The 23,072-nt window shown below is 39.7% G+C and overlaps 1 protein-coding gene across 5 annotated transcripts in view; it reads left to right on the forward strand.

Annotated features, from left to right (window-relative positions):
• si:dkeyp-97b10.3 (NACHT, LRR and PYD domains-containing protein 1a) overlaps nt 1-23,072 on the forward strand; it is a 67,637-nt gene that overhangs the window by 39,363 nt on the left and 5,202 nt on the right. For all 5 annotated transcript variants that reach the window (XM_067995381.1, XM_067995382.1, XM_067995383.1 and 2 more), the window contains 8 exons: nt 1,561-1,604; nt 1,773-1,825; nt 1,928-2,145; nt 2,732-2,985; nt 3,196-3,330; nt 10,067-10,205; nt 11,480-11,533; nt 14,305-14,382. In XM_067995381.1, the coding sequence (XP_067851482.1) occupies nt 1,561-1,604; nt 1,773-1,825; nt 1,928-2,145; nt 2,732-2,985; nt 3,196-3,330; nt 10,067-10,205; nt 11,480-11,533; nt 14,305-14,382 (975 nt within the window). The remainder of the gene's footprint in view (nt 1-1,560; nt 1,605-1,772; nt 1,826-1,927; nt 2,146-2,731; nt 2,986-3,195; nt 3,331-10,066; nt 10,206-11,479; nt 11,534-14,304; nt 14,383-23,072) is intronic.

Genomic DNA, 23,072 nt, shown 5'->3' on the forward strand with positions numbered 1-23,072 from the left:
TAAGAGTCCATGGAGAAAATAGCTTGGGCAGCCCCAGTTGTGGACTGACATTTCCAGCAGAAAACTACCTTTAAAGCTGGTAAAAGCCCATTTGATTCCCTGCTGCTAAGTGCACATGTTCATAATGTGAGTATGTTGTGTCATGCAGCTGACCAAAATCTCTACTGCGCACTTAATAAGAATGTGCAGTTTGGGTTTGACAGGCATCTTTATGTAGTTTGATAACAGCTTTCACTGGTTTGCAGATGGCTGTGTGCGTGCCAAAAATAAGACAATAACAGAACCTTGCAGCAATTTAAGTGTAGAAGCTAATAACCTGCTGAACATAAACACAGAGGTGCTACTATGTCAGAAATTTATCGAAGGGCTCATCCTTTAAAGGGATGGAAGAATTCCAAACTGTACTAACCGATATAACCTCATTGACCAACTTGTGTTCACTGGAAAGCTTGTAATCCAGCACTCTGTGACAGATGTTACATTTTGTTTGACATTTACTTTTTATTTGACGTTTCTTTTCAAATAAATTCCCCTGACATCTCTAATTTCAAAACTTCTGTGTTTGTATATTCTGTAATAATAGAATGCTCAAGAGGAAATGAAAAGTAGCTGTATGAGAAAAGTGTGGCATACAGAGAAGGGCGTCTCAGTATAGTACAGTCATACAGCGTCCATTTGGAAGGGGTGTCAAAGGAGAAGGCTGTTATAAACATTTTTTTAAAAATTGTACACCCTTCAGCACCCATAACCCTTGCTACCAATGCTCCCTTCGCAGAGTGACCCCATATCTTCTGCCCCATGCTCCTCTGCCTAGTGCCCATACTCCCAAGGAGGGAAAGTACCCTTCACTAGCTCCTGGCACCTTAAAATTAGGCTCTAGTACTTGTGGCATGTCATGAGAGATGTATCTGGAGTGCCAGTAAATTATATAAATGGTAAGACTCCTCATTATCTAACGCGATTAGCCCATTTGTGCACAGACACATATAGCGGGTTACATTATTGGCCCCATGGTGTCTGTTGAATTGTAAAACTGCCAATATACCACACTGACACCTGCAGCTCACTCCAAGCACTCAAACCAGGATGATGGGGTTCTTGATAGAAGTCTTTTAAGACTTTCACGAGTATGGAGAACTTAACCTAGGAACATTCTTCTGATGGGTGCAGGATTTGAAGACTTGGCACACAATTTAAAGATAAGTTTGTCAAAGAAAAACAAGAAATTTAGGCAACATTTCTATAATAAGAGGGTGATAGAATTGTGGGACAGATTACTAATAGGAACAGAAAACCATGGCAGGTCTTATTAAAATACTGGATGGACTCCTATTAAGAGACAGGGCTATTAGTTCTGGAATCACAATAAACAACCTGGTGGGAGGTTTGTAAGGGGAGGTTAGATGGACCAATATTCTTGTGTCTGAAACATTACCATGTTAACGTATAAGAGAAGTAGCAGTTTAACCCTAAATTTTGTTTAGCACTGCTTCACAGCCTTTTCAAATCTTTAGAAACTAACACATTGATTTTTTTTTTGAACAAATCTTTCTCTCATAGGCTATTATATTAATTCATCATGTCCAAGCTGTAAATGTCAAACGGTGAGAAACTTTCTTTTTAATAATTTCTATTATAGAAATATTTTAGGTGATTTAAGAGGCAAGAACTAATACGGCTCAAAGAAAATGTAGTATAAATGAAATATGGACAGGCAAGCAATCTGAAATGTTGTAATCATTTCCATTAAGACCTCTTTTTTTAAATAACAGAATCAAAATTTTGATCAAGTTACACCTAGGCAGATCTCAAAGGAGCGTTTCTAGTAGGTATTTTCCCAGTACTTTATAAATATCCTTAGTGCACAGTGTTTGTCTCAAATCAATTTTAATTAATATTATCTTTCTTTATCTTTTTTAATACACAGTCTGAAGTTGGATCATGAAGGAAGCTATCAATGTACTGCTACTGGTCTAGTATTTGAAGTGACAGAAAAAGTTGACATAATTTACTCAATTCTGTCTTGGTATAAATATGACACATTTCTACAGGACAGCTGGAAACTTTGTGGCCCACTGTTTGATGTGAAGAGTGACCCAGCCTTACTAAAGAGCATTTACTTCCCTCATTCCCTCTGCTTGGCAGGTAAGGGTTTTTCTTTTGCAGATAATTGTAATTTTGTAATTTTCTTGTCCTTTGTACTTCCACACTTTGCTGCTAATCTTCACATCATTCTCCACTAGGTGGCATAATAAACTCAATTTGCAGTGTCAATATTCTGTAGATCAGAGGACTGTAGTCACATACCCACGAATGTGATCCTAGTCCTCACTGGCTTCCCTTGTTATTGTTAGTTGGAATTGTAAAGACTGTAGAATTTTAAAACAACTTTCCTTTTTTTTTCTTTCCTCACCCCACAAAAAAGATCATTTCATTTTTTCTCTTCTTTATGTTCCCTGCGTTGTGCTGTGATGAGGAGAGCAAACCGGTGGTGACCTGTTTGTAGGATCCCTATAAGCTCTGACGCTATTAGCATGGATTGACCACCCCTTCCAATTTTCAACCCATCTTTCTGGGAAGTATTTGGTATTTCTCCTAAATGGCCCAGTTAACACTAGGAGCTGGTGTGGAGGTGCTTTATTAGGGCCAATCTCAGTACTGTATGAACAAACTGATTTCTAAAATATTTTAACCAATTGTTTTACCTTTACAAATTTGTGTCCCTTTACAGATCACTCGCCAGATTTAAAATTTAGAGTTTTACACATAAAAGACAAGAAACCCGAAATAGAGGCAACCACTGATCATTCAACAACACACGTTAAATGGAATGTGAGCTCCTTTTCACCTGTTGGGCCAATCTTTCAGACCTCTTCTGAAGATGTTCAACATCATGGTGTTGTGCTGATTTACAAAATCATTAACGATCGCCAGTCCTTATTATTTCATGTGTATATGGCAGCAAACAATGACTCTGTTATTAAGGTATGAACTATTCTAACTGTACTCATTAAAATTTAAATTGTTACTTGTTATTGCTTCTTTATTTGTTATAGTTGTCTTAAGTTACAATATTAAGTTACAATATTATTTTGTTCAGGTTTGAATGGACTGTTTAGTCAAAAGGTTGTGTGCACAAACAAGATGTTAATTAAAAAGACAGATTTCAGTATGAATGTGCTTGTTCATTTTCAGGATATCATGAAGGCTGAAAAACATTCAAAACAGAAATCTGTAAAAATTGATAAACCTACTCCATGCCACAAAAAGCTGATTATTGGCAAAACATATCGACTCCTGAGTGACCCACAAGCTGAGATAATTCCTGGGGTATGTTGTAGTAAATGATTATAGATTTATTTCTGCTACTTACATGCAAAATTTTCTGATAATAATATATATATTATACAAATAAACTCAACAAACAATTTCAAGGTGATGACATTTTCCAGAATTAGGATCTAAAAAATTATGAATCCATGCCACTTTCCATTGTTCTATAAAATCATCTTAGAACAGATCAGCTATAGTAAAATCTTGGAATCTACTGAATATGGTAGGACCTGGAGCTGCATTTAACAATCTAATTTAGGCTGCAATCAAGTGTCTGCAGTGGTTGTAACTGTACTAATTTGCTAATTGCTATTGCAGTTTTAGAAAAACACTATCTTGTTTTGGCGAGAGAGATAGATAGTGATTAGAAGAAAGAAAGAATATAGTATCATTTTTATAGCGCCTTTCGTGACCTCAGGGCGTCCCAAAGCGCTTCACGGCAAATTTATTACTTTTGAAACGTGGTCACTGTTGTAATGTAGGGAAACGTGGCAGCTAATTTGCACACAGCAATGAGATAAATGGCTAATTAAACTACTTTAGTGGTGTTGGTTGAGGGATAATATTGGCTAGAACACCAGGCGAACTAGTGCCATGGAATCTTTAACATTCACATGAGAAGACAGACAGGACCTTGGTACTACTAACAGTACAGCACTCTCTCAGTACTGAACTGGAGTGTCAGCCAAGATTATGTGCTTAGGTCCTGAACCCACAACCTTTTGACTCAGAGGCAAGAATGCTACCACTGAGCCAAGGTGTCGTATAACAGGCAGTAAAAGCGATTGCGCCTGTTTTGCCTCCCCACCCATGTCCGATTTCACCCCCATTAACTTGTATATTTTATTTTAATCGCATTAATGTCTATGTTAAATCCATCAGCATTATGTACATTGGATATTTTATTATTTGGTATTGTACAAGTAAAGATTTACTACGTGTTTGCACATTATAAAAAACACCGCCTTTCTCTATAATTAGATGTTATGTGCTGCTCATAAATGGGCCTACATCTTAAGAATGAGTCATCTGGTTATTTGGAGATTGTTGTTGAGTACTAACTTGCATGTTTTTGTTCAGATCTTGTATTTAAAACTCCAAGTGTTTATCTTTCTTCTTCCTGATTGGACTGTTCTCATGTTAGTTAACTTACTTATTCCCATTCCAACCTTCCTTTATGCAGTGTCTATGTGTGTTAGAAATTCCATTTTATTTTTTTCTCAGGAATTGTGTAAATGCATGTCTTTTCCACTGCTTGAACTGTGACATATAGAAAACCCAAAAAATCCCTTCTCTCTCTTCACTACGATTGCCAACAGGGGAGGTAAAAGAGTTACAATCCTCTCTTTAATGTAGGCCTACTCTAGATGTGTTTTGTGTTTGTAATAAACTTGTAACAAGACACTAAAGACTAGAATTACTATTGCTGATATTAGAGGACAAATGCTTAACATGTTTGTATGACATTCCTTTGTCTGTTATCTTAACTGAAACATTGGGGGCGAAATTGGACATGGGCGGGGACACAAAACAGGTAGAATCGCATTGGTTGCCCGATATAACAGGCAGAATTGCATCACTCGCCCTCTATAACAGGCGGCATTGCATCGTTCGCCTGATATAACAGGTGGAATCGCGTCACTCGCCCGATATAACAGGCGGAATCGCATCGCTTGCCCGAAATAACAGGCAGAATCGCATCACTCGCCCGAAATAACAGGCAGAATCGCATCACTCGCCCGGTATAACAGGCGGAATCGCGTCGCTCGCCCTCTATAACAGGCGGCATTGCATCATTCGCCTGATATAACAGGCGGAATCGCATCGCTCACCCGATATAACAGGCGGTATCGCATCGCTCACCTGATATAACAGGCAGGATCTCATCGGTCGCCCAATATAACAGGCGGGATCGCATTGGTCACCCGATATACGCCCTGCTCGATATTCACTCCCATTGGCTTCATTGGGACAGATTATCAGGCGTGTGGTATAACAGGTGACAAAAGCAATTCCGCCTGTTTTGCCTCCCCCCCCATGTCCAATTTCACCCCCATTGACTTGTATATTTTAATTTAATCGCAATAATGTCTACGTTAAAATAGAGGAATGTCTCACAGCAGTGCTAAGTATTTGACTGCTAACATTGCCAACAGTAATTTCTAACCTTAAAATCAAAACCAGCCCATTTACAGTTCAGGAGGCAGACTGCTCACTCCCTCCATCAGAAACAGGCATTGCACTTGATTTTAGATAGAAGTTTCCAGTCTTTTTTTTCTCACCTTTTTGGATGGCATAGTATGCTATTTGACTGCAGATATACATGTATAATGAGATCTTAAGAGTATGTCTGACTTTATCCGTTGAGAGTATTATTATATATTTCTCTTGCCTAAAGGACAAGTTATTCTTTCTTATCCTTTAACCTGAAACCTCTTTTGTTTCATATATCAAAAATATCATGTGGCTTTGTACCTCTACACAGATGCACTATTTCGATTGTATTCAAGCACTTAGCTGATCCTCTTGCTTCATTATTTTGTTCTGGTTTTATTCATACATGCACATGCTTACCTCAGTGTTCTGTGTAGCTTCATATCACAACATGCCTCCGCAATTGTTTCAGGTCTCATCTATTTTATATGCCTAGTCCTGTCATATTGTATTGCATCAAGTATGTAGTATATCTGCCTACACAGCATGCTTATTTCTTTACCACTGCAGTCCTTTATATTTCTCAAGAAAGGCCTACTTTCTATTAAGGGATCTTTGTTGTTCACATCTGCTAGACAACTGGATTGGGTTATGGTTTTTCATATATCTCAATCTCTGGCAAAGGCTGCAGCTCAATCAGTTCTCATGCAGTAACTCCTCTTTTTCGTGAAGACTAGTCTAGCTGGATTAGTTTTGTTAGGGGCTCTGACTTTCTTAAGTCAAACCAGCTGGCCCAGTAGTGTAGTACATGGATGTACCATTACACTGCGTCATGAGCTGTAAGATATGGCCAACACTAGTAATTCCCTCTGTGGAGAACTTACAGATTGAACTAGGATGTTGCAGAAATTCCCCACAGGGAGGAAATATCAGAGGGAGAGTAATGCAGGACCACTCTTCCATACCTCCTTGTGGCTAGTTACAGAACAGCATTGGCCAATACTAGGGAGTGGGTTACTTGACCACTGGTTGGGAAATAATGAACAATGTAGAGAACTTAAAAGAGAGGAGAGTTTTCTTGATGGATCAGCAAATTTATCCAATGATTAGCTGAGCCCATACAGATCAGGAAGATTCTGGTTTCAATACTTGTACAGTAGTGCGATGGCCATCGTAGTGAATTAGCAACCCAGAGGTCATGAGTTCATATACCGCCATGGCAATTTGTGAAACTGAATTCAATAAATCTGGTAATCTGTGGGCTGGCACCAGAAAAAATTCCCATTATAAACTGCTGAATTGTTCTAAAAACCCTTTGGAAACCTGCCACTCCTACCTAGTTTAGCCTACCCATGACTCCAGTCCCACACTATGCAGTTGGCTCTTAATGCCTTCTGAAGTGACCTAACAAGCCACTCAGTTGTAAAAACAAATGCTATCCCACCACCACCGCCTTCTCAGGGCAACTAAGGATGAGCAATAAGTGTTATTTTGCCAACATCACCCAAATTCTGACAACAAATAAAATTTAAAGTCCTCAGTTTGTTGGCTGATTTCAGCTTGGATGGTAGTAGTTGCACCATAAATTACAGGTTATGGAGGAGAAAATTGTTCCAAAGTTCCACTTCCTGATTGGTATCCGGTATCACATGGTAGAAATAGACATTGGATGAGACAGGCTCAGACTCAGTTGTAGAGCATCATGGTTGAATTTCCTGCTGATATTTATTGGTTTATACAGAGTTTCCACACCCAGCACATAGCCTCACTTAATAGAGAGTGGATTTAAGAATCAGTGCTACAATGTATCTCTGACCTGAAAACCATTCTAGCAAGGCTCCGTGATGGCAGTGCAGGATCACTGAATTGCCCTTTATGGTCAAGATATATGTAATGGTCACCTGGATGTGGAGTTGTAGCAAGCAAGAAGTCAATGCCTTTACGAGAAAGGGAGGGGAAAATTTGACAGAGAAAAATGAATGAGAAAAAGATTTTAAAAATTAAAAAGGGAGAAAATCACTGTATACTTCGTTTTAAAAATACACAAATACCTTTTATTTATTTCGTCCAAACTGATCCGAGATAATCTTATGACTCGGTTCAGTCTTAACAAGAGAACACATGAAGACCAATTCAGCAATTCTAACAAAATGGAGCTAGGATTGCTGTGCATTCCATCGTGCAAGTGGTGGGGAGGAACTGAATTCAGCAAGGTCAGCTCATTATCATAATTTGAATGTGCTCCCTGCACATTTTCCACAAGCACACGTAGTACACAAATGGAAGGGGTGGGAAGTCATGAGAGCAGCAGCTTGTAAGGGGCAGCTGCTCCACTTTAATTTTAACTTAGCTGCTTGTTTTGGCTCCAGTGAGGGGCAGCCATGGAAGGTTGGCAGGGCAGGTAGGTAGAATTTCAACAACGATACTTTGTTCATCTGCAATGAGTAAACAGAGGAGGATAGCCATATTTAGGGCCAAGGGGAACCCGGCTCTGTACCACAGTGAGGAGCAAGAGTGGCAGGAGGTGCCTGATAGAGTGAATGTTATCTCCCATGTCCATAGGTCATGGGAGCAGACAAGAAAGAATGTCAACATCAGGCTTCCCACAGTTTGATATCAAAATTAAGCCTATGCCCATAATTTGCAACCCACAAGCACTGTGCCCTGTATGTGTTGCTGCATCAGCAACAGAACATGGGACGTAATGGCACAACTTCTCACACCTGCACTTCCATTTCTATAATGCTTCAGCATGAACTTTGTGCCCGGCACTTAAGGATGCTTCTAAAGATACAAATAACTTGCATGTTGTGGCACCAAGTCAGAAGGACATCCAAATCTATGTGCACGCTGCTTAGACATCCATTCCCACAAGGTCAAATGTTGACTGGGTCTGGGGTGCTTCTCTGTGTTGTTCCAAATGCTGAAAATCGTATGTTCTGCCTGTTTTTTTTTAAAGAAGGCAGCTGGACACAACCACAGAGGGACAGACCGGATTGGTGATGCCCCTGCCGACTTCTAAATTGGCATGAGGAGATAGTTAGTGCAGAGGAATGGAGCCTTTTCCATATCAATGTCAGCATCAAGCATTTCCAGGTCTGGTATAGCAGAACCAGATGCAGAGTAAAGCTCTCTGAACAATGTGCTAGCCCATTCTTGAAATAAGAAAAAAAGGGCCAAATTACCTTTGGATACCATGACAATACACAGTTCTCAGAATGCAGCCCATAATGGGTATGATGACCAGTGCATGCAACACACATTTACATACTACAGGAAGCTTTTTTGGAGTGAAAATTTTTTAGGAAGTGAGTGAAGGAATATTTGCAGGTGAAGGCTGGGAGTGTATCTCTGGAATAAAAAGAGAAATTGCTGGAAAAGCTTAGCAAGTCAGCAGCATCTGTGGAGAGAGAAACAGAGTTAACATTTAAGTTTATAGAATCATAGAATCATAGAAGTTACAACATGGAAACAGGCCCTTCGGCCCAACATGTCCATGTCGCCCAGTTTATACCACTAAGCTAGTCCCAATTGCCTGCACTTGGCCCATATCCCTCGATACCCATCTTCCCCATGTAACTGTCCAAATGCTTTTTAAAAGACAAAATTGTACCCGCCTCTACTACTACTGTTTGATGATCTTTTGTCAGAACTGTACCTCTGGACATTGATTATATGCAATTCCAGCACTTTCAGAGTTTGAGGGAGGGGGATCTTCATAAGTGGCAGACATAGTTAGTATATTGCATTATTATAAAGTGTTCCTCTTGCTTTGTTTGACATGGTACGGTCATTAAACTCTTTCTGGCACTGAGCATCAAGGTGTGGGGTGTTGCAGGTGCCACTCATTGACCTTACACTAACACTAAGCAGCCCTCCTTGGGTCTTTTGCTCCTCTAACTGACCTTCTTCAGCAGCACTTCTCCAGCTATATCCAAGATGCAGGGGGCTTTCTCAAATACATTTCTATCAAAATAACTTGCTTAGCTGCAGCAAAAACAAATCTGATGATGCCTGGCCCTTTAAGCTGCTTCAAGCTTTTAAATCCTGCTATTTCTCAGCCTCCATCAGGTGAGCTTCCAATTAGAGGTGTTTCTGATGCCTGGAACTTGCCTACAATATCTTAATAGTCTGACTATAGAAATTATAGCAGGGTGAGGGCTTATGAGTTCAGGAACATGTGCATTTAGTTTCTTTTCGTTAGCTTTTGGTGGCAGAATGAAAATAAGTCCCATGCAGTGTAGCTATGTTAAAGTTTGTCTTAAGCAATGGGAGTGGGAAGATTTCTTCCCATCTAGGTGGAGTGTTCAAGGCTGGGGAATTCCAACCAAGTTCCAACATTTGTAATCTTGGGGTAAGATTTCCTTCGTGTCCTGTGTAATTAAATCATAAATTCTTTAATAAAGAACATGTTTGCAATTTTGTGGGAAAATATTTGTCTCTCCCAATGGTTAAATGAGAACTTTGTACCATGGAAATCGTGTGTATTCAGTTAGAAAGGCATGTGCTCTTTAACTATTAAATGTTGCAATGTTAATTTTCCATTGAGTAGAACATTAACGTTTTTTTTTATTATTAGGAAATTGAATTCATAGATATGACACCTCTTAAATGTAAAAGTTATTTTGAAGTATTTTTGGAACAACCAGAAGATCTTCAACTAACACTAATGGAGATAGACTCGGGTGAAACAATGTGGACCTCAAAACTGCGGGAGTGTAGGTATCTCCAAAATACACACACCTGGCTAGATATTTTTAAACAGAGCTTGTTTGCAAGAAGGGTTTCATTTGCATCTATTTCATGGGCTGATTTAATTCTCTGTGTGTAGTGATTGTTAGTGATATATGAAGTATCAGAGAGTTTGTCACCGTTATTCAATTTTTACTACCTGAATGTTGCAGGCTTGTATGTTTCATTTTTACAAAGGCGAATGATATTTAACATTCCAGTTTTCCCAATGATTTTGAATTATCATCGTTTCTGTTTGGGTATATCTTTCCCAGTTTTTCCCTATAGATCATTCACTCCTTATAACAGACAGAAACAGGAAAAGCTGCACTTTTCTCCATGACCACTGCCCAAACAGTGATTTCTGTGATCATCTGGAGAGTTCTGTATTTGAATTTGGCATGATGGGCACTGCCAGTTTTCTCTTCCACTGAAGTGGAATGCTGAACTACTGCAATGGGCCCTACGTACCAACCCAGACAGGACATTTCTCACAATTATGCTCTACAGTGAAATCCACCAAACAGGCTTAGGACCTGAAACTTTGACATCTGGACTGTGATTACTATACCACTCATATGTGTCTGTTCTCATTTCCAAACTCTGACTCTTTGCAATTTTTTTTGTCTCCACCTAATTTTTCAATGCTATTATAGTCATTCTCCTCTCAACTCTTCTTTATTCTTCCTAAACATTCTTTCTCCTCCTAGCATCCTTACTGTGTTGAAATCAAGACTCATTGCACTGCCTCCTAATCCAACTAATTCTTTCCAAGAACCTCAACATTATGCAACAGTTTACGTCCTTCAATCCTCATCTAATCTAGTTTTTTTTTAACCAAACCTACTGTTACTAAATCATTATTGCTTGATTTATCTCATCCCTTTTACTCTTTACAACTTTGATAATGTCTGCACAATGGGTCTGCACCATTTCCCTACGTTTCTCAATAAAAAAGAACATTAGACAGGCATCCTTCAACAACTCAGATTTTAGTAGGACCTCACAGTACGGTTCCTGGAACAGATTTACTGGGATTCAGGCGTAATGTTCACACAAGCAATGTATCATCGAATGTTATAAAATGAACAAATTGAATTCTCTTGTAAAATTATTCTTTGTGCTTTTGTATAATACTTTGCATTTTTCATCTTACAAATTTTAGGATTTTTTTAGTTTGCTAATTCAGCCAGCTTACTTGAGATATATCCTCTCCCTTTTAATCTGAGGAATATCTTTGTATGTTGAAATAACATTACAGGTGACTGGGCAAACCATAACCAGGATGAAGAAGGAAAACAAAGAGACATTAACAGTAAGTTTTTACTATGGCAATTTCTTAAGCAAGATGTAAAGAATACTTAACTTAAAAAGGCTATTTATTTGGTATAGGTTTTTTATGTACTATTTTAAAAACCATAATCATAAGTACAATGGAGTTCTTTGGTTCTGCTGCACAAAAAAGGTGCACATAGCCAGCCTGTATATAAGAGGCTGAATATAGATTGCTGTAAAGGAATCAGGATATTGAGAAGATGTGAATCTAATAGACTTACCTCCAAGTGAGCATTATAAATAACCTAAGGGAAGAATCCTTAAAATGATAAAGTATTTGTCTCAGCTGGGGACAGCGATAAGGGTGCTCCAAAGACCCCCAAGATCCCTGGACCAGTGATGGACAAAAATCAGCCTGAATCCCCACTCTTGATGGCTATCCAACAAACTCTTCTGGAAAGTGCATTTGTGCATATCTTAGGTGAAAACAGTTTGGAGCTTGGCTCACCACAGTTGGATATAATACCAACACTCCCTGTCTATGCCTATTCAAGAAGTATAGCCATTTGGGTGAGATACTGCAGGGCTGTTGGTACCTATGAGAATGTACCTCAGTAAGAGTCACTGCCTTTAAAAGAGAGGAAGAAACAAAGGGAAAGATGTTGAAGCATCATCCAGAAATGTTTCTTTGGGTAAAAAGCTAACAGAAAATATATGGTAAACTAACCTGTACTGATTACCAATTTGAAAGAAAATTAGCAAGCTGGATGCTCCAGAATAATTCCACTTACAGAATAACATAGAGAAGGTGACCTACCCCCCACCCCCACCCCACCCAGTCACTGAGCAACAAATGTGATATGGGAGCAGAATCTTGAAAAAATAATTTGAAACTGGAGAAAATTTATGCTCTGTAATAACAAAACACAATTTTAAAAATTACTTCTGCCACATCAGCAAATTGAACACATTAGTTTGATGCAAAATAAAATTACAAATAAACTCACTCTTTTCCAAAATACATTTTCTAGCTCATTATTTTAATGAATACCCCAAAGTAACTAAAGTGCAGTTGGAGGGGTCACACAGATTTAATTGGGCTCTGCTGATGCTTAATACCGTGTTTATAAGAACATAAGAAATCGGAGCAGGAGTAGGCCATACGGTCCCTCGTCTGCTCTGCCATTCAATAAGATCATGGCTGATCTTCTACCTCATTTCCACTTTCCTGCCCTATCCCCAAATCCCTTAATTCCCTTAGTGTCCAAAAATCTATCGATCTCAATCTTGAATATACTCAACGACTGAGCATCCACAAACCTCTAGGGTAGAGAATTCCAATGATTCACAACCTTCTGAGTGAAGAAATTTTTCCTCATCTCAGTCCTAAATGGCCGACCTCTTATCTTGAGACTATGACCCCTAGTTCTAGACTCTCCAGCCAGGAGAAGCAGCCTCTCAGCATCTACCCTGTTAAGCTGTCTAAGAATGTTATACGTTTCAAGGAGATCACCTCTTAGTCTTCTAAACTCCAGAGAATATAGGCCCATTCCACTCAGATTCTCCTCATAGGACAATCCTCTCATCCCAAGAATCAATCTAGTGAACCTTTGTTGCACCTCCTCTAAGGCAAGTATATCCTTCCTTAGGTAAGGAAACCAAAACTATACACAGTACTCCAGGTTTGGTCTCACCAGAGCCATATATAATTGCAGCAAGACCTCCTTACTCTTATACTCCAACGCCCTTGCAATAAAGGCTAACATTCCATTTGCCTTCCTAATTGCTTGCTGTACCTGCATGTTAACTTTCTGTGATTCATATCATTATTTCCCAATGCTTTTCTGTTGTTAAACATCATTAGAAAAGGATGTTATTTAAGTTAAAAAAAAACTGAGAATGGATAAGAAATTGGCTGAAGCAAAGAAAGTATGATACCTAATAGAGGAATTATGTTGGGGTGGAGGGAAAACTTAGTGGGAAGCCTCATGGAGTATCCTAAAGGTCATTTGTTGGATCCCTACTATTTCTAATTTAGCAACTTGAATTCAGAAACTCAAACTAGTGAATTTCACAGATAATACCAAACTAGGAGGGGGAATTAAAGAATGTGTAAGTGGGCAGAACAATGGCAGATACAATTGTAAAGTACTGCAAACAGGAAGAAAATGGCTTACTTAAGTACTCTATGAACAGTATTGAAATGGTTAAGGATGAAATTGAAAGTAATCTATTGTTTTAGTAGACAACAGATCCAATTATTGGAGCATAAATCAACCAAGCAAAAAGGATGCTGAACTATATAGCCAAAGCAATAGGGTACAAGTCAGAAAAAGTCATGCTCAAACTGTAGTCAGACCACATATTGGGGCAACTAAGATAAGATCTTACAGAGGTATATAAGACAGTATACGGTATAGGAAAGGTAGATTTGGAACAGGCCTTCAAATTAAACCGTGAGAATAGGACAATGGGCTACAGGTGCAAACTACTAAAAGGCACACAAAGAGCGATCAATGCATAGAACAGACTTCTGGTTAATGTATTGGAGTTAAATACCCTGGAATTATTTTTTAAAAGTTAAATGCTTCGAGACCAGATTGTACAGTCTTGTGAGATGAATAACCAAGGATGGGCCTCATCCATATTTATCTTGTGTCAAATTTTGTTTGATAACGGTCCTATGAAGCACCTTCAGACATTTTACTATGTTAAAGGCACTATATAAATTCAAGTTGTTGTTCTTGTTGTGTTCTTGTGAAAAAATAAACTTGTCAATCAAGTGTTAGTGAGTAATTCTTTATCCTTCAGAAAACAGGAGAAGAAAATCAAGCAATGAGAGCTTGGCAGAAGAGACCAGTTCCAAAAAACCACGATGGAATGATACAAGTACTGTACTTCTAATTATTCAATGGAATTAAATAGTCAAACAGAATTTATGCAAGAAGATTATATATAGTGTAATAACTGATTGGAATGGGATAGACATCCATAATTATATCGGGTAATTCAGATGACATTCTAAACTACAGGAGCTTTGCTTCTCAAGTTATCAGAACCCCTGAGATTACATTAAACCTGTAATCTACTTTCATGCACCTTTTACACCTATTTTCAGTGATTGTGTTTGGATGTCTGGCTGAGTGAGTTGACTGGCTGTTGAAGTTGATATTGCATGTTGGCAGTCAGTAAACAAACATGCCAATGCTCAATCTGTTAGCCTCCATTTGCCCGTACAAGGGGATTTCAGACTAGCCAGGTTGAACGGAATTGTTTGTTTCAATGCCATGCGCCTGGAAGCTATAATGTTATTTCAAGCCAGACTATTTAGCTGAGATTTACTGTGTCTGATACATTTACGTTTATATTTATATTTTAAAAAATTATATTTTTCCATCACCAGCAGGATTGGGGGTGCATGACTCATGGCACAAGTGCACCCATACTGGTAGTGGGGAGGGTTAGTCTTACCAAATTTCGCACGGCAAGTTCCTCTGCTTAATTAGAATCTTCTCCCTATGCAGCTTAATACCACTGTAACCTTCACAGCTATGGGAGGAACCATGCCAGTACTTCAATTTGCCTGTTAATCTCCCGCAGGAGGTGGCATAGCTTGGTCACTGTCTCTGCAGTGAACTGGAGGTGCCAAAGACAGGTCTCAGTGACATAGTATGCAGAAGTACTATGCTCTGTAAACATGTGATCATGTGTTTTGACAGTAACAAACATATGCCCCTGATGTCTCGCTGGGCCTGAAGATGTGCCTTCATGAATTGGCCCTCCTCATCCAGTTCATGCAGTACTGTGAGAATAGCCAAAAGGATTTGTAGCTTCCCAACTTTGTTATCTGTAACTTGTAATTGCAGCAGTAATTACCCAAGACTTCAGAAAAGTATATCTCTGCCAAATGTAGGCTTTGAGCAAAATGGCAACAATGTACAGGAAAAAGAATTATGCGGGGGTGTTCAATACACAAGCAGAGAAATGCTCACTGCCAAAAAAAACTAAACTTCAAAAAACTAATTGTAATAATAGCAACCTAGCTTTAAGAGACATTGCAAAGCAGGACAGGCCTGTTTCCCTGTCTTGCACTCGTTATATGTGGGTGGGGTGTGCGCTGGGTGTGGGATTTTGCCTGAAGTCATGAAATTCAGCTTTGCACCTCATCTCTCTAAATATACCAATTAAAGCCTGTGACACAGCACCTTTGCTTACCTGAAAAACGTCCATTGAAAAGTTAAGCGCAACATGAATCAGGCACTCAAAGTCAGGGGCCAATTTTTTTCAACTTGCACCCACTGGTGCAAAGCACCAAGCCACTGGCGGAGCCTTGGAAAACTGGTATTTTAATTGTATGGAATCTTGAAACTGATCTAATTCTGTGTGCACATGCACATGAATTGTTTTAACTTAGTTAATTGTTTAGATTTATTAAAAACATTATTAATGTATTGGAAGAACGTTGACACTGACCCAACAACCTGTTTTTTAAAGTTCTCATTTTATATCCAGATTCTTGATGTTTCAGATTATTTTGCTTTTAATTTTGCTATTTTTCAATAGATTCTGAAACTTATTTACGGAAGACATTTCAAAATAAGCCTGACCTCTCTTGCTTTACTCAAATTTGATGTTTTGTTACATTTCCACAGAAGATTAACACCTAGAATTTCCATGGGGTTCTTCTGATCTCTTCCCTGTAACTGTGGCGGAAATCCCGGAGAAATGGCCATTTATTCCGTTTCTCCAGGGTTGCTGCTGATCTTCTGCTGAAGTTATAGGAGATTGGGGAGCCTACGGGAAATTCTACCCCAAAATCTTATTGATTCAGATCTGCTTGATTAGCTCCGATGCACAAGCAACAAGGCAGAATATTGGCCCAGAATTTGCTGGTGGGGGGCATCTCGCAATGTGCCCCATGAGTTGGATCATTTTCCTCACCCTTCAGCTCAAAGAATTTTTGCGCCGCAAGTTGTCGGAAGTGCAAGGGCAACGGAGCATCTGGGACCTCGGTGAACGACGGGACCAATAGTCTATCTCCTCAACCATTTAAATTTATGGATAGAGAAAGAAATAGAGCGAGCAACGGAATAGGAAATAGGGTGAAATAGAGTCGAATTAGATATAGAAAGAGAAATAAAGAGAGGAAAAGAAGGATTGGATTAAGAGAAAGTGAACAAAAGAGATAAAGGAAAAGTAAGAAAAATATTTAAAAATGTAAAATTTAAAAAACCTCTCGGAACAATTTATTACCTGCAGGAATGAAACGCCACAGTTTCAATTGTTCCTTTTCTGGGCCTCTGAGTGACATTGCAGGAACATAAATCTCATCTTTAAAGGGCCCTTACATCGTTGAATACCAGCTCTAACTTTCTGCGGCGAGTTTCATTCGTATTTACGGTGCAAATCCGGCAATTCCTTGAAACTCATGAGGAGGTTGATGGTGAGCTCCCATTTTCACGAGGCTAATGACAGAGCAATTTGTGGCAATTTGCAACTCATGGCTTCATAGAGTCATAGAGTTATACAGCACGGATAGAGGCCCTTCGGCCCATCGTGTCCGCGCCGGCCATCAAGCCCAGTCTAATCTAATCCCATATTCCAGCATTTGGTCCGTAGCCTTGTATGCTATGGCATTTCAAGTGCTCATCCAAATGCTTCTTGAATGTTGTGAGGGTTCCTGCCTCCACAACCCTCTCAGGCAGTGAGTTCCAGACTCCAACCACCCTCTGGGTGAAAAAGTTCTTTCTCAAATCCCCTCTAAACCTTCCGCCTTTTACCTTGAATCTATGCCCCCTTGTTATAGAACTCTCAACGAAGGGAAAAAGCTCCTTAGTATCCATCCTATCTATGCCCCTCATAATTTTGTACACCTCAATCATGTCCCCCCTCAGCCTCCTCTTCTCCAAGGAAAACAAACCCAATCTTCCCAGTCTCTCTTCATAGCTGAAGCGCTCCAGCCCTGGTAACATCCTGGTGAATCTCCTCTGCACCCTCTCCAAAGCGATCACATCCTTCCTGTAGTGCGGCGACCAGAACTGCACACAGTACTCCAGCTGTGGCCTAACCAGTGTTTTATACAGCTCCATCATAACCTCCTTGCTCTTATATTCAATGCCTCAGCTAATAAAGGCAAGTATCCCATATGCCTTCTTTACCACCTTATCTACCTGTTCCGCCGCCTTCAGGGATCTGTGAACTTGCACACCAAGATCCCTCTGACCCTCTGTCTTGCCTAGGGTCTTCCCATTCATTGTGTATTCCCTTGCCTTGTTAGTCCCTCCAAAGTGCATCACCTCGCACTTTTCCGGGTTAAATTCCATTTGCCACTGTTCCGCCCATCTGACCAACCCATCTATATCGTCCTGCAGACTGAGGCTATCCTCCTCGCTATTTACCACCCTACCAATTTTTGTATCATCAGCGAACTTACTGATCATACCTTTTACATTCATATCCAAGTCGTTAATGTAGACCACAAACAGCAAGGGCCCCAGCACAGATCCCTGTGGTACCCCACTGGCCACAGGCTTCCAGTCACAAAAACAACCTTCGACCATCACCCTCTGCCTCTGCCACTAAGCCAGTTTTGTATCCAAAGTGCCAAGGCACCTTGGACTCCATGGGCTCGTACCTTCTTGACCAGTCTCCTGTGCGGGACTTTATCGAAGGCCTTACTGAAATCCATGTATACCACATCCACTGCGTTACCCTCATCCACACGCCTAGTCACCCCCTCAAAAAATTCAATCAAATTAGTCAGACATGATCTTCCCTTGACAAAGCCATGTTGACTATCCCTGATTAATCCTTGCTTCTCCAAGTGGAGACTAATTTTGTCCTTCAGAATTTTTTCCAATAATTTTCCTACCACTGATGTTAGGCTCACTGGCCTGTAGTTCCCCGGTTTTTCCCTACTCCCCTTCTTGAATAATGGCTTATGTCTTCCTCATCACAAATTGTTGTCCTTTTAACGCTCTAATAACGGTGTGCGCATTAAACTTGACGTTATTTTCCCAGCAAATTCTGGGCCAATTTGATGTAGGGTGCAATTAAAGCAATGTGCAATAGGGGCAACATGTCATTAATCTGTGCAAAAAGAACACTCTTGCAATGGCAGTTTACAGGCAAAGAAGAATTTTGTTGCTTGATATTTTTATATTGATAGTGTGGACTTCATCCTTGGGTCCAATCTATAAATGTTAAACCTAAGCTTACAGTAGGAAAGAAAGAAGAAAAACCATGCATTTATATAGAGACCAGAACTGTGCACAGTACTCCAAATGTGGTCTAACCAAGGATTTATAGAAGTTTAACATAACTTCTTTGCTTTTCAATTCTATACCTCCAGAAATGAACCCCAGTGCTTGATTTGCCTTTTCAATGGCCTTATTAACCCACGTTGCTACTTTTAGTGATTTGTGTATCTGTACCCCTAGATCCCTTTGCTCCTCTATTCCATTTAGACTCTTATTAACAAGCAGTATGTGGCCTGCTTGTTCTTCCTACCAAAATGCACCACCTCACAATTATCTGTATTAAAGCTCATTTGCCAATTACACGCCCATTCTGCAAGTCTATTTATGTCCTCTTGAATTTTGATGCATTCTTCCTCTGTATTAACTACACCCCCCTAATTTGGTGTCATCTGCAAATTTTGATAGTGTTCTTCCGATTCCGGAATCCAAATTGTTAAAGTAAATTGTGAACAACATTGGTCCCAGCACCAATCCCTGTGGAACGCAACTTCCCACCTTTTGCCAGTCTAAGTAGCTACCCTTAACCCATACTCTCTGTTTTTGTTTTGTAGCCAACTTGCTATCTATTCTGCTACCTGTCCCCTGATTCCACATGCTCTGACCTTAGTCATGAGTCTACAATGCGGTACCTTATTGAAAGCCTTTTAAAAATCCAAATATATTACAACTACTACATTGCCCTTGACTACTCTTTCTGTTACTTCTTCAAAGAATTCAATAAGGTGGGTCAAGCATGACTTTCCCTTCAGAAATCTGTGCTGACTATTCTTTATTATGTTTTTATTTTCTAGATCTTTTTCTATTACATCATTAATTTTCCTAGCACCAACGTTAAGCTATGTCTGTAGTTCCCTGGACTTGTTCTATCTCCCTTTTTAAATATAGGAATAACATTAGCTGTCCGCCAGTCCTCTGGCACTATTTACTAATGAATTTTTATATATATGTAAGAGTGCCTCTGCTACCGCCTCCATAAGTTCCTTTAGTATTCACAGATGCAATCCATCCGGACCGACGGTTTTATTCTCTCTAAGCTTGATTAGTTTTATCAATTATCCCCCCTCTTTCTACCGTAAATACTTTTATATCTTTTTTGATCTCTTCTTCTAATGTTATGCCCATCTTGTTAGTTCTCCCTGGTAAATACTGAGGCAAAGTAACTATTCAATATTTCTGCCATTTCACTTTCATTACCTGTGAGTTTATCTTGTGCATCCCTTAGTGGCCCTATACCAATCCTGATTTTTCTTTTGTTATTTATGTATCTGTAGAATACTTTACTATTTCTTTTTATATTTCTTGTTAATTTAATTTTGTAATTCTTTTTGCTTTGCTAGTTGTTTTTTTGACTTCTTTCCTAGCCTCTTCGTATTCCCTTTTGTCATCCTCTCCTTTATTGTCTATGTGCTTAGTGTACGCCTTTTTTTTTAGTTTCAGTTTTACTCATATCTCTTTATTCATCCATGGTGTTTCATTATTGGCTAGTTTGTTCTTGCTTTTTAGAGGAATATATTTCTCCTGAGCTCTATTGATCACCATTTTAAATATTTCCCACTGCTGGTCCATCTCTTTGTCAACATTTTTTTCCAGTTTACCTACCTTAGTTCCACTCTCATCCCCTCAAAATTAGCTTTTTTCCAATCTATTACTTTGGTCTTTGTCTTACTTATGTCTTTCTCAATCATTATTTTAAACCTTAATATGTTATGATCACTATTGCCTAGATGTTCCCCTACACTTACTTCTCTTATCATTTACCATTACTAAATCCAGCAGTGATTCCTCCCTTGTTGGGTTTCTTACGTACTGGGTTAAAAAGGAGTCCTATGCACAAAAACTCCATTCCTTTTTCCCCTTTCCCTGTTTCTTCTTGCCAGTTTATTTGGGGATAGTTGAAATCTCCCATGATTATTATTTGATTTTTTTACTCATTTCATAGATTTGTCTACATATTTCATCCTCCACTTCCCTTCCACTATTAGGTGGTCTGTAGAATATACCTATTAACGTGATCAATCTCTTCCTATCCTTTGTCTCAATCCATATGGATTCTGTTTCTATCTTGAAGTTACATATGTCCCTTTTTCCTATTGCCATTATGTTGTCTCTAATTAGTACATCTACCCCATCCCCTCTTCCTTATTTATCCTTTCTAAATACATTATATTCTGCAATATTTAACTGCCAGTTCTGTTCCTTATGTACCCACGTTTCAGTTATCCCGACCACATCTGGCTCCTTGCTGTGAATTATTGCTTCCAGTTCCCCCGTTTTGTTTTGGATGCTGTGCACATTGCTGTACAGGCAATTTAATTTGTTTTTAATAATTGTTCTCCTCAGTTTATTTTTAATGGTCACTTTGTATTATGTTCTACAACTGTATTTGTTCACTGACTGTTTATGTTACCCTTATTCCTTATCTTGGTCTGACCTTTACTCTCATTTCATATTTCTACTTTCTTCAGACTTATGTGGGAACATTTTAATCCCCCAAGAACGGGCGGGTGTGGAGTAAAAATCCTCCATTTTCAGAGCGGCACCACATCCCGGTTGATGATAGTCACAAATCCTGCCCGATATTAATGGTCACAAATCCTGCCCGATATTAATGGTCACAAATCCTGCCCGATATTAATGGTCACAAATCCTGCCCGATATTAATGGTCACAAATCCTGCCCAATTTTGATGGTCACAAATCCTGCCCGATGTTGATGGTCACAAATCCTGCCAGATATTAATGGTCACAAATCCTGCCTGATGTTGATGGTCACAAATCTTGCCCGATGTTGATGGTCACAAATCTTGCCCGATGTTGATGGTCACAAATCCTGCCCGATGTTAATAGTCACAAATCCTGCCCAATGTTAATAGTCACAAATCCTGCCCGATATTAATGGTCACAAATCCTGCCTGATGTTGATGGTCACAAATCTTGCCCGATGTTGATGGTCACAAATCTTGCCCGATGTTGATGGTCACAAATCCTGCCCGATATTAATGGTCACAAATCCTGCCCAATTTTGATGGTCACAAATCCTGCCCGATGTTGATGGTCACAAATCCTGCCAGATATTAATGGTCACAAATCCTGCCTGATGTTGATGGTCACAAATGTTGCCCGATGTTGATGGTCACAAATCCTGCCCGATGTTGATGGTCACAAATCCTGCCAGATATTAATGGTCACAAATCCTGCCTGATGTTGATGGTCACAAATGTTGCCCGATGTTGATGGTCACAAATCTTGCCCGATGTTGATGGTCACAAATCCTGCCCGATGTTAATAGTCACAAATCCTGCCTAATGTTAATAGTCACAAATCCTGCCCGTTATTAATGGTCACAAATCCTGCCGGATGTTGATGGTCACAAATCCTGCCCAATGTTAATAGTCACAAATCCTGCCCGATGTTGATGGTCACAAATCCTGCCCAATGTTAATAGTCACAAATCCTGCCCGATGTTAATAGTCACAAATCCTGCCCGATGTTAATGGTGACAAATCCTGCCCAGTGTTGATGGTCACAAATCCTGCCCGATGTTAATGGTCACAAATCCTGCCCGATGTTAATGGTCACAAATCCTGCCCAGTGTTGATGGTCACAAATCCTGCCCGATGTTAATGGTCACAAATCCTGCCCGATATTAATGGTCACAAATCCTGCCCCATATTATTGGTCACAAATCCTGCCCCATATTATTGGTCACAAATCCTGCCCCATATTATTGGTCACAGATCCTGCCCGATGTTGATAGTCACAAATCCTGCCCGATGTTGAGAGTACTTAAGCTTGTAATGACAAGCTGTAACTTTCTGTGGCAACATTTTGTGGCCATCTTCCACCCTCCATAAACTTGAGCTCATCCAAAACTCTGCTGCCTGTATCATAACTCGCACCAAGTCCCGTTCTCCCATCACCCGTGTGCTCGCTGACCTACATTGGCTCCCCTTCCAGGAATACCTCGATTTTAAAAAACTCATCCTTGTTTTCAAATCCATCCATGAGCTCGCCCCTCCCTATCTCTGTAACCTCCTCCAGCCCTACAGCCCTCTGAGATCTCAATGCTCTTCCAATTCTTGCCCCTTGCGCATCCCCGATTTTAATCTCTCCACCATTGGCAGCCGTGCCTTTGGCTGCCTAGGCCCTAAGCTCTGGAATTCCCTCCCTAAACCTCTCTGTCTCTCTACCTCTCTCTCCTCCTTTATGGCACACTTTAAAACCTAACTCTTTCATCTGTCCTAATATCTCCTTATGTGGCTTGGTGTCAAATTTTGTTTAATAACATCCCTGTGGAGCGCCTTGGGATGTTTTACTACAT

This window comes from Heptranchias perlo, chromosome 13 (assembly GCF_035084215.1).
Source record: "Heptranchias perlo isolate sHepPer1 chromosome 13, sHepPer1.hap1, whole genome shotgun sequence".
NCBI classification, from domain to species: domain Eukaryota; kingdom Metazoa; phylum Chordata; class Chondrichthyes; order Hexanchiformes; family Hexanchidae; genus Heptranchias; species Heptranchias perlo.